Source organism: Euprymna scolopes, chromosome 19, assembly GCF_053919585.1.
Source record: "Euprymna scolopes isolate OS-2025 chromosome 19, ASM5391958v1, whole genome shotgun sequence".
Lineage (NCBI taxonomy): Eukaryota > Metazoa > Mollusca > Cephalopoda > Sepiida > Sepiolidae > Euprymna > Euprymna scolopes.
The window spans coordinates 72,695,224-72,707,883 of NC_136500.1; the positions used below are offsets into that span (position 1 = coordinate 72,695,224).

A 12,660-nucleotide genomic window follows, 5' to 3' on the forward strand; every position below is an offset into this window, starting at 1 on the left:
CATCATCATCAGCGTTTAACGTGCCAACAAGGTGGTGATGGGATAATGATTTGAGCTGGGATTATCGGAGGTACTTTAGTTGGCCCATGGAGAGTCCCAGAAGGCGTAAAAATGACGTCAAATGCTTACATAGCCTTTCTAAAGGAGCATTTTGAACCATGGCTTAAGAAGCAAAGGTTGACGTTCTGAAGAACCATTATTTTTATGCAGGATAATGCTCCCTCGCATGCAGCAAACAAAAGCAAAGAGTGTTTGCAGCAACTGGGGTTCTCTGGGCTACGGAAGATGGAGTGGCCTGCGAATTCACCAGATTTTAACCCAATTGAAAACCTTTGAGCATCATGAAGCGACGCCTCTATACAAGTGGACGCCAATTTAAGAGCAAAGATGAGTTGTGGGATGCTTCTCCAAGAGTTATCGCAAGGAATAACTGTTGACGAAATCACAAATTTGATTAATTCTGTGGACTAACGTCTTTTACAAGTTATTCATAAGAAAGGATCGCATATCCCCTACTAATTATGTCAACGTAGAAATTGCTATGTAGTTATTGAGTTCTAAGTATTTTCCTAGTTCATTTAATGTTTGAAAATTATTTCAATAAACAAGTTATGGGTATATCGTGTTTTTTCTCAACCTCGTTAATAACTTGACCCACTGAAATCAACAAATATTCCTATCTTCTGCCATAATTTCGCTCATACTGCTTTAAATACTTTTATTTTTGACTGAAGTAGCTGAATAGTATTGTAAGCACTTTCTCAAAGTTTCATGGATTTTTATTCACTCGTTCCTTAAATATTTAAAAACACGTCAACTCGTTAATAATTTGATACGCAGTGTAGACTTATAGGCAGGCTCACATATTTAGACTTATAGGCAGGCTCACATTTAGACTTATAGGCAGGCTCACATATTTAGACTTATAGGCAGGCTCACATTTAGACTTATAGGCAGGCTCACATATTTAGACTTATAGGCAAGCTTACTTATTTAGACTCCATATCCTGCGATGCATGATGCAATCAAATAAGGCATCGTTTTGGATACACAGCATCCTTCCAGTTTTTTCCCGTTGCAATCCAATCTCTTAATTGTTTGCTTCAGTTCATTTTTGTCTTCTATTCTTTTTCTATCAAGCGTCCATTGAAGAATTTGTTTAGAAATTCCTTCTGGGGCCAGTCTTAGGGCATATCTGAGTTGACTTAGACATAATTTGCAGTTTATTAACGATTTATTGGCGATACCACCTGCTGGTTAGTGCGGTCTCTGTCTCATTAGTTGGTAGTTAGATGAAGCCATTTCATCCCTAGATTCTTTCAAACAGTCTAAGAATGTCAAACAGCCTAGGCAAGCTTTGTCTATCTTATAAGCAAAAGAAGATAGGAAAGAACGGAAAGTTCGTTAAAATCTCCGATGCTAAATTGTTAGTTGTAATTTTTTATTTATCTTCAAAAACAAATTTTATATGTTCTCTTTAAACGGAGTTTTAGTTTTTTTTTTAGATCCATTAAAATTGTAGAAGCCAGAAGCTACAGCATTTTTCCAATTTAAAAGTCGTCCTCAAAAGCTAAATGTGAAATAAATTGGATTGTTAGGTTTTGGTATTAAAAAAAATTAATCGAACTCGAAAGCACAGATAAAATACAGAACAGTAAGAAAAATGCATTTTAGGAGATTTTCTTTCTAATGAAGAAGAATTCTGAATTATTTTAACTCATCGGTGTGCAGATATTATTCCATACTATGTCAATTAGATTAACAGTCAAAGACGTTTTGAGCGAGAATATACCGAGAAGTGCTTTAGAAGGAAACGTTGAATTCAGTGATTAAAGAATGTTTAAAATAAAAAAATTCAAACTTTTAAAATCAAAGATGTTAAAATTGCTGCAGAGATGTAAAAGAATTCACCAAATTATTTTATCTAAACAAAAGAAAATTATATATATATATATATATATATACCGTTATGCTTTGGCGCTCTCTATGATTGATTTCTAAATTTTGTGTAAAATTCTTAGCAGATTATTCAAGAAAAAAAAAAAAGTAAATTCTTAAAGAAAATTAATTTTGGGGTAGCATTTTTATTTTATTTTTTTTTAATTTATTTTTCTATTTTCTTTCTTTTGAGCTTTGATTTGTGTTTTGAATGTTTCCTTTCTGTCTTTTTGATCCGTATGAATATTGTAATTAAAATGCTTTTGTCCACACGATATGTAGAATGGTAAGTAATGAACCTTAACGCCAGATAATTTTGAAAAAAAAAATTGCTTTCTTGTTTCCATTGAACAGTGTTACGCTTTAGTTCTTATCTTTTTAAATTTTACTTTTCAATAAATTTAAAGATTTTAAATCTGTCATCGACCAAAGATGGAACGCTTCCATTATTTCATGTTCTTTGAGTAAACAGCATTGGATAAGAAACTGTTCAACATAAAGTTCCTGCATTCTTCCTACCAATATTGATCAAAAGTTAATAACATATTGCAGGGAATCAACCGTTTTCGCTGGAAAATCGAACTGAAAGATTTATTGAAAAATAAATCAATATTTAACAGTGAATAATTAGAGCACATTTTAATTTGAATTACGTAATGGTGAAGTTTTTTTTTTTATATATTTTCTAACAATTTCACTGAAGTTTAGTTTTGTCGTAAATTCAGAATATAATTTTTTTGATAATAAATTCTAAAAGAATTTTATTTACCAGCGAATGAAAATTCAGGAAGTAAAGTTTTGAGAAAATTATAATTAAAAAAAATTGTTAATTTATAAAAAAAAAAAATAAAATCATTTATTTTTGTCTGTTGTTCAATAAAAACAAGAAAGCAAAGTCAATATTTAGTAAGACATCTACTTCTGATTAATTGGAAATCGTGGCGTAATTGAAGAAAAATTTTCCATAATATTTGAAATTTGAAGTCTACATCTATTATCATACGAAAATAGATAATTACCAAGATAAGTAATATTAATCCCCAAATGCATTTATATAAGGATTAAAATCAAGATATAACAATAAATATTATATACAGAATCCTAATCTAATTTGATCCAAATCCATTAAATGATTTTGATTCAAGCAAATGTGTAAAGTTCAAGGCTTAAATGTGTAACATTATCGAGGAACCAACACATTGTAGCCTCAGTCGCAAAGAAGACAAAGAATAGAAATGAACTTCAACTCACTTTTTCTTTTCAACAAAGATATTTATTTCCTCATCGTTACGACCGTAACGGCACCCATGTGATCTTGAACCTTCTTCACGCCTCTCACGTGATCTCGAACGTTATCCCCGCCTCTAACATTACCTCCTTTTTAAATTCTTTGTTTTTCACTACCAGTGACGTCATTTCGCATGCATTTGCATACGTGCGTCCACGCTGTTACAAGTGGTCTTAAGAAGGGAAATTCAGTGATTCTTATCTAATTCATATCTAATAAGTATGGGTCGAATTCAATGCCAATCTGAAATATTAGAATTTTAAAATGAGAAGTTGTGTCCGTATTATGTCCCTTTGTAATGTAGTTGCTGGCTCTGTCATTAAATGACCAAGTCAGGACACGTACGCATATTGCCGACTCGCATGTCGAGTTAAACCGTGGCATGAGCATGACATCATAAAATGAAATGCGTACATATGCGGACAAGCACGGGAGTCTCCTCCTTAGAAAGCGAGCCGGCCGACCTGTGGGTCCTAGAGAGAATTACTGCAACACAACACCTGACTGTAGCTAGAAACAAAGGACTATGATCGGACCAGGAAAGGGAAAGAAAGAGAAAACATATTGCGTCATGTTGTGAATACGTATTCGTGACTTGTGTGTGTGAAAAGAAAAGAAGAAATGTTTCATCCAATGCCAATAGGCGCAGGTGAAACGTGAACAAATTCCACGGAATCTTTCACGTTTTTTCTAATGGCCGGAAGTACTTGATGCTTCGCCAAGGCTATCAAGGATATATTTTTTTTATATCAGTTGCCTACCACGGCTTAAGAGAGGCCCATCTGCCCTTGAGAGGAAATAGACCACGCCAGTTTCCCAACCTGGTATATATATATATATATATATATTACCTCGCAGTACATACGCCGCCTCGCCTTCCCAAATGGTCACCCATCTGGTACTTGGCAAGCTCAGCGTTGCTTAACTTCGGTGATCTGGCGAGAACTGGTGTGTCAACATGATCGTGCCGTATATATATACGTATTGTTTGTGAAAGTGAACGAAATAAATAACGTTTTTCTTTCACTGAAAAAAAAAATTGTGTCAGAGTTTTTTTGTGTTTTTTTTTTTTTCTTTGCGAGTCTCTACATACATCGTTTGGTTCATTTTAAAAGAAATGACAAAATTACATCCTGAAAACTCTTTAAAATACTCAAAAGAAACAAAAAACTTAGTGAATATGAATTAATTCATGCTTATTGTTGAAAATTTCACAAAAATCAGAGGTATCCGAAGGATTTGACCATTTACATATAAGACTAATCTATATTAATCCAATCTGACAGTTAACACCTATTCATCCATGAAACCGGAAGTAAAAAAATTTCAATAGAAAAAATAAATTGTATATTGAAACTTCTTAATATACTTTTTCAATAATGCCATTTGATTTCCAATATTCTCATTTTAAAATGTCATTGAAATATTATATTTTTTTAATGTTTTTCATTTCATAATCTGTTATTATTTCTTTCATTTCCTGTTCATCTTTGCTCTCTTCTCTCCATTACCCCTTCTCCCTTTCTACTTCTTCCGTGATCAGCATTCCATATTATCCGGGGATAACAACGGATGCTGCTTACCGTCTACTACTAGTATACCTACACCCATTCGTGTGTGTGCGTTATCTTTCCCCCTTTTGATAGTCTACATTCTATTTCTGATAACTGTGTTCTCTTGACGATGATGCCCCCATCCCCCACTCGATACATGTGATTTTATTGTTGTCAACACGATGCCGTTTAAAAATCTGAGAAAAGGTCCATTCTTTTTCGTGCTTTGGTGCAGCAGCGTGCAGGGTATTTCTCACCTAGAGCAAAAGGAAAACACTGCGTTCATAAAAGACACGATGACAATCAGGTAAGCTGTGACCCACCCTGCCTGCCTGCCATGCCCATCATTGTTATTTCTTTTTTTTTTTTCAAATTACTATTAGCACTTCTATTTCTCTGTGTCACGAGGGACATCTGTTGACCTTCCTGGTATGCTTTGGGTCAGCAATTTGGTGGGTGGAATATAGAGTCGGTTTTAGGTGGTACGTGTCTTTTGGTTGTTGTGGAAGACAAGATAAACGCATACATGCATTCATACTCACGACACACATCCATGCATGTATGTATATGTTTATAACAATAAAAAATAATTAATTTCTGAATTTTTGAGATGAGGATTGGTTATTCGTATTATTTGGATTCTTTCGCCTACTGTTCTCATCGCAAGTGTCATTTTCACAACGTTTAAGTCGATATAACCTCCGACCTTCTTCAGGTGTATCTTGTCGAACTTGGGAATTTGAACGGAATTTTGAACTGAATTCTTTATTTACTTAATAGGGGTAGCATGCTCTCGTTCCATCAGCCATGACTGAATAGAGATCCTAAGTAATTTGCAGTTGTATTTTTCAGTCGACCACACTGAGAATTGAACTTTCAATTGTCAGGAAAATATCACTTTTACAATTGATTTTTCCAAATACTCTTACCTCTGTGCCATGGGTTCTTGCGAACAGTTCTAGTACGAAGGTTCTTAAAATTTGTATTAGAATTGTCCTCAAGGACTCGTGGCACAATGGTTAGAGTACTTGGAAAAATCAATTATAAAAGTGATATTCTCCTGAAGGTTCAATTCTTAGTGTGGGCGACAGAAAAATACAATTGCGAATTACTTAGGACCTCTATCCAGTCATGGCTGATGGAACGAGAGCATGCTACCCCTATGAAGTAAATAAATGGTTCCGTTCAAAATTCTGTCAGAATTCCTGAGTTTGACAGAAACATTACTGAGTTTGATAAGATATACCTGAAGAAGGTTGGAGGTTACATCGACTGAAACGTTGTGAAAATGACACTCAAGATGAAAACAGTAGTTTGAAGAATCCAAATAATACGAATAAATAATAAACTTGGCTTTTCTGAACACTTTGTTGCAGTTTCATCGTATATCTGATATTCCGAAGTGTTTTAATATATTCCGTTTGAACAGTGGTGTGCTAAGGTCATTTTGGAAAAAAGTTCTCATGCTTCAGATTCTTTATATCTTCAAATATTTATTCATGGTTTTTGTTTTTATTGCTTCAAAATTTGTTATTTTTTACTGTGCAAAACATGATTGAGTTTTGCAAAGAGAATGCGGAAAAAAATATCAATGTTTAATGCATTTAAGTCAGAAAGCCGATATCTTCATACAGCCTGATGTGGTATCACCAAAAGGTGTTGTCTTGGGCTAACTCCTTGATTGTATGTCTCAAGACTCAAGTACAAGTCCTAATATTAAGGAATATTATGAAAAGAAAGATGGTTTTAATAGGATTGGATTATCTTCTTTCCTTACACGCCACTAAGTTTGAATTTGTTTTCAACTATTCAGGAATATATTAACACACTTTCAGGAATTGAATAAGTCATGAAACTGCAGTAAATTGTTAAGATAAACGAAATTTATTATCTATTATTGTTAAAACGCTGTATCTGAAAAGATATTGAGCCTTTATATATATATATATATTGAGTCTACTTCTTTTGTTTGGTTCAGTTTCTGGATATCAGAAAGATAGGTTTTGAGAAGTTGATTTTCATGTTATTATATATATATATATAACATATATGGAATGTTAGTATATTGAATAGTGGAAAAGCATAAAAATAGACTAATAAAATAATAACATCGGCACATCTCTAGAGCCAACCGGTATTTAGGTAGATTTAAACAAAATATCAATTTAAAGATGTGTTTGTGTTTCTGAATTTTGGAGATGGGGATTGATAAGTTGCATTTTTTTCGATTATTCGCACTACTGTTCTTATCTTCATATTTGCACAATATCTCGGTTGATGTAACCTCCGACATTCTTCAGGTCTAACTTACTGAACTCGAAAATATTTTGTTGAACTTGAGACTCGCAACAGATTAAGAAAAAATTCTTTATTTAATCCACGAGGATAGTATGTTCTTATTCTGCCAGCCATGACCAAGTAGAAATCTTAAGTAATTTGAAATTCTATTCTTAGTATCGCTTGCACTGAGGATTGAACCGTCAACCTCTAAAAAAAAAGTGTCAGTTAGAACTTAATTTTTCTTTTTACTTTACCTGTTATGCCAGCGGTCCTTGGGTTATTTGCATGGATTAAATAAAGGGTTCCATTCGAAATTAGGGGGAGATTCTCGAGTTCAACAAGACATACTGAAAGATCTTCGGAGACTACAACATTGTGAGAATGACACACAAGATGAGAACAGTAGTTCAAATAATGCAGGTGTGTCTGTGCTATTATTTTTACTCGTTTGTTATCATGCTTTTCAACTATTCCATATATTAAAAACGCCATTTTATTTGAAATTTAATTTCATGCTTTAACCTTCCTCGTACACACGCACACACATATATAACAGCTGTATCTATATCTGTTAACGTATATAAATATATGACAGATTTCACAAAAGGGAAGTTATAAAAGTATAACGGAAAATATTTTCTTATTTGTTCTTTCTATTAGGTAAATTTACGTTTTATATAAACAGTTGAAAGTTACTATATGTATTAGATACTAGTTGTACTACTTACTGATTATGATGTACTCATAAAAGTTTTGTCGTGTCTTATATTTATTTACTAATCATGTGTGCCTTATTCGACTGGTTCTAATCACATTCGAGATAAGGTATTTTTTACTCAGCATAGTAGTCAACGGTCTAACCCTAATCAATAATTTTAGAATTGTTTAAGAGAATCATATTCCAAATAATAATAGTTTTATTCATCTTGTTATAACCGTAATTGGGAAAGATGATTGGTTAAATCCAATCAGAGCAATCTGATTGGTGTAGAAAAATAAGGTTATTGATTTGTTGATATATGATTGGCTGGTTTGGAATGGGTTCGGAACAATCTGATTGGTGTGGAAAAATAAGGTTATTGATTTGTTGATATATGATTGGCTGGTTTGGAATGGGTTCAGAACAATCTGATTGGTGTGGAAAAATAAGGTTATGGATTTTGGTGATGGTTGGTTGATATTATTGTTGTTGCCTCGTTGTGAAGGGTGTTTCTCTTTAAATATTAATTCTCTTTTTAACAATTTTATATTTGGAATGCATGGTCAAAACTGGTTGGCGAATTGGTTTTTATTGTTCTTTCTTAATAGAAAGAAAAAGAAAAAAATTGGAAACCAAAAACCTGAAATCTGTTTGCATCCCAATATCCTTGTTAATAAACCAGCACATTTCACAATTACTAGAGAATCATTCAACACGTCATAAGCATTTTCACGTCTATTTATTTTTGTTAACATCTAGCTAACACAACAGAAATTAGTTAATGTCTTGGTCAGTTTATTTTAAAGAAATTATGTTAAAAATAAGTTTAGCCTGCCTCCAAACTCAAATAACGACATGTTATTGATTTTAAACGTTGGCTGTTAAACCCAGTTAAAAAAAAAAAAAAAAACACAGGTAAAAATGAGGTTCTGTTTGTTTGAATCAATTTTTCAAAATTCACATGATGATTAATATAAAGCAAAGTGCATGCAGTATTAACACCAACAAGATTTTGTTTTGGTTTATTAACCGTTAGTGTTTTTATTTATTAACTTTAGTAAGTGAAAAAAATAATGTTTTTATTAACTGTGGTTAAATAATAAATTAAGTATTCTGCACGTTCCCAAATGGATTGTTAACTATTTTGTACTTTAAACTAACAATTTATGGGATTAAATTCGACACACTGCTCTCAAAGCTCCTGACTCCAAGTTCAGTACACTGTTGTCATAGATCACTGTTACAAATTCAACACACTATTGACAAAGCTCACTAGTTCAAAAATTTAACACACTATTAGCAAAGCTCACTAGTTCAAAAATTTAACACACTATTAGCAAAGTTCACTAGTTCAAAAATTTAGCACACTATTAGCAAAGCTCACTAGTTCAAAAATTTAGCACACTATTAGCAAAGTTCACTATTTCAAAAATTTAACACACTATTAGCAAAGCTCACTAGTTCAAATTTAACACACTATTAGCAAAGCTCACTAGTTCAAATTCAGCGCAATCTCTGAAAAAAAAACCCAGAAAAACATAAAAAACAGTTTTTTTTAATTCAAACTGGCAGTATTTTATTTGCATATGAGGTAACAAGAAATCGCGTTACTTCACAAGATCGTCAACATATTTAATTAATTAGAAGCGGTAGACATTTTCTTTTTAAATTCTTTTTTCTTCTGTCACCTAACATTACATGCTGCACAAAATCAGAGGTTTTGTACCAATTTTTAATGCATTTAATTATATTAACGATGATAATATTGTTGTATTTTTTTTTATTTTGTTTTATTAATCTTTATGGTATAAAAATATAAGAATATATTTGGTCAATCAATAAGATTTTTTTTAAATATATAAATGAGATAGGAACTGAAGGAAATATGTTAAACATTGAATCATCTTTAGTCAGAGAAGGTTGCTCCAAATGTTGGATGTCTTGGGAGAAGTCAAACGAAGCAGGTGATATTGGGATGAGGGATTACCATTATAAGTCAGCCATTTTATAACATCTTTCTTCTTACAAAACTGGTGAAACATAACCAAACCAAATTCCCAATCAGATTTAGTGATTAGTCTGGATCATGACTGAGCCAGCTTGCAGATGTGCAAATATGTCAATGCGATGCTGGATATATCATGGTTGTTGACTTTTAGATGGTTATCTCTCACTTGTGGATGATGCGGATTCTCGTGTATACCATCCTCATTAAATTTAACTTTCGAGAATAAATTTTTTTTCTTTTACCAAAAAGCGACAAAACATGTACCATTGGCACTTTCGTCTTAACAGAATAATGGTAACATTCTCTGTCTGTGAATAGCCTACCACATTCAAATTTAATATCATCTTCTGGATTTCTTCAAGCAAAATCCCCTGATTGTTGCTGACGTCCTTACTCTGGATTTCTTTTCATAGGACATCATCAGTGGACTATTTCTCACCGACAAAAATGATTGTATACTAATAATAATTTAAAAAAAAACAAAAACAGGCTGTCTTCAAGCAAAGTCCCCTGACAGTTGCTGTGGGCCTTTCAGATTAAGCATTAAAAACCTTGTTTCATAAACATATTTTTATTATAAACATTCAAATAAAGGATTATTCTGAACCATCACTGCTTAGTCTGACAGGCCTGCAGCAAACATCGAGGAACTATACTTGAAGAAAGCCCACCTTGGACAAATATTTAGATAGTATATAAATGTACATATCTGCCTTTTACATAGTTTATTTCACCTTACTGTTTATTTACCAATAAATTTGAGTTGATTTAACTTATGGATTTTCGAAGTTTTCCTTCTCCTAGACTAGTAGTCATACTAAGGCTTAAGAGGTTAGTCTTTCTTGTCATATATAGCTGGGGAAGGTGTGATGGTGTCACAATTTTCCCGGGGGTTTTAATGAAAGTGATACAATAGGCCCCTATTTAAACACAGCACACTATCACTTGGATATTGGTTTAGATATTGTTCTCGTCTTGAGTGTTATTATCCCAACGTTTCAGTCAATATAACCTATGACCTTAAAGAGTATCTTGTTGAACTCAGGAATCTGCACAGAATTCCGGTTCCATCAATCATTATCTGGTAAACGTCTTAAGTAATTCACGAATATATTCTTAGTATTACCCGCACTGAGGATTGAACCTTCAATCTCGAGAAGTGTGTCACTTAAAACTGAATTTAACTCAGTATTTTACCCGGTACACCATGGGTTCCATTCAGAATTCTGTGTGCATTCCCAAGTTCAACAAGATACACCCAAAGAAGATCAGAGGTTACATCGGCTGAAATGTTTTGTGAATAACACTCAAGATGAGAACAGTTGTCCAAATAATCCAAATTACCAATCCTCATCTCTAACTTCATAGATATAACAGTACAGTTAATCCATAGTCCATATTGTTAACTACTGCACTTCCGTTACTTAATTTGAACATATTTTCCTTCTCACACGTAGGTTAATGACTTATAGTCTATCAAGCAAGAACTATTACTCACATAATTTAGATTCTATGGAATACTGTTCTCATCTTAAGTATCATTTTCATAACGTTTCGATTAATGTAACCTCTCCGACCTTCTTCAGGTGAATGTTGTCGAACTCAGGAATCTGCAACAAATTTTGAACAAAACCCTTTATTTAATTCACGGGCGTTAGCATGCTTTCGTTCTGTCAGTCATGACTGGACAGAGGTTCTAAGGAATTCTTAATTGTATTTTCGGTCGTCCACACTGAGGATTGAACCTTCAGCCTCCAGAAGAAGGTCACTTTTAGAACTGAATTTTTCCAAGTACTCTAACCACTGCACTGTGGGTTCAAGCCTAGTTTAATGATCTCAAAAAGAAAGAAGAAAAGTAACATAAATGAAATCATTAATTTGCTAAACCATGGTAGGTTTTTTTTTACAAGTTTTTTACCCCAAGGATGCTAATTACTAAAAGATGGAATCATACTTAAACCTAATGTGGCTTCACTGAAATAGCTAATTTCTTATTAGTTAAATGATGGTTGATTGCTGCAATTAATTTTTATGGGATGATAAGTGTCAGTATCATCATCATTATCAGTTTTTACATCATCAACATATCTAACGATTGTACATCCTCCAGCAAAAATTTTGAGAAAAGAAATTATGCTTCGCTAGTGTTTTATTTGATAATTGTATAAATATGAAATACTAGTGTCTGTAGATATATAAAAATAATTATATATATATATATATAAAATAAATGAGCTAAAAAATATTTTCTTAATAAAGCTAACCTATCCAGATAGTAGTAGCTCTACCTAGTTAAGAAGAGCAATTGATAGATTAAATTAAAAAGATGAGGAATAAAAGTTACATTGAACTTTATTAAATCATCAGGTCAATAAGGACGAAAATGAGAGAAAAATGAGAAGGAACCTCTTTAGGCTATGGCATTTCGGGGGTTAAAAGCTTTTCATCAGGAGAAAAACCGGCATTATAAAACTATATGGTATGCAAAAATAAAACCAGCTTCAGAACATTTAAATTAGAAATGAAAAAGTAAAGAAATATTGGGTGAATTAACGAGGACTATTAAAGTAGATGGGGGTGGGGATGAGGAATTTTAGGGAAGGGATAGACAACGGAGGGGGGGAATAGAGAAGAAAACATGAAAGAGAGAGTGAAGTAGAGAAACAGATAATAAAGTGGGTGATTCTTCATTTATATATATATATATATATATATATATATATATATATATATATATATATATATATATATATATAAGAGAAAGAAAATTAAAACTGTAAGTTGAACTTTGCAATCAAAATTTATTGTTCGACTGAATACTCCAAAAAACAATTTACAAAGTCCTTATTCCGCGGAGTTTCAAAGAATGCTATTCCTATTATTCTTCTGATCA

The 12,660-nt window shown here is 32.7% G+C and overlaps 1 protein-coding gene across 16 annotated transcripts in view; it reads left to right on the plus strand.

Annotated features, from left to right (window-relative positions):
* Nucleotides 1-12,660, plus strand: part of LOC145303663 (protein still life, isoforms C/SIF type 2-like) — a 1,026,311-nt gene that overhangs the window by 882,070 nt on the left and 131,581 nt on the right. For 9 of the 16 annotated variants that reach the window (XM_080145246.1, XM_080145250.1, XM_080145251.1 and 6 more), the window contains one exon: nucleotides 5,015-5,086. The exons of 4 other annotated variants lie outside the window; for them this stretch is intronic. In XM_080145246.1, the coding sequence (XP_080001372.1) occupies nucleotides 5,015-5,086 (72 nt within the window). The remainder of the gene's footprint in view (nucleotides 1-5,014; nucleotides 5,087-12,660) is intronic. 3 more of the 16 variants (XM_080145247.1, XM_080145249.1, XM_080145252.1) reach the window with 1 other exon arrangement.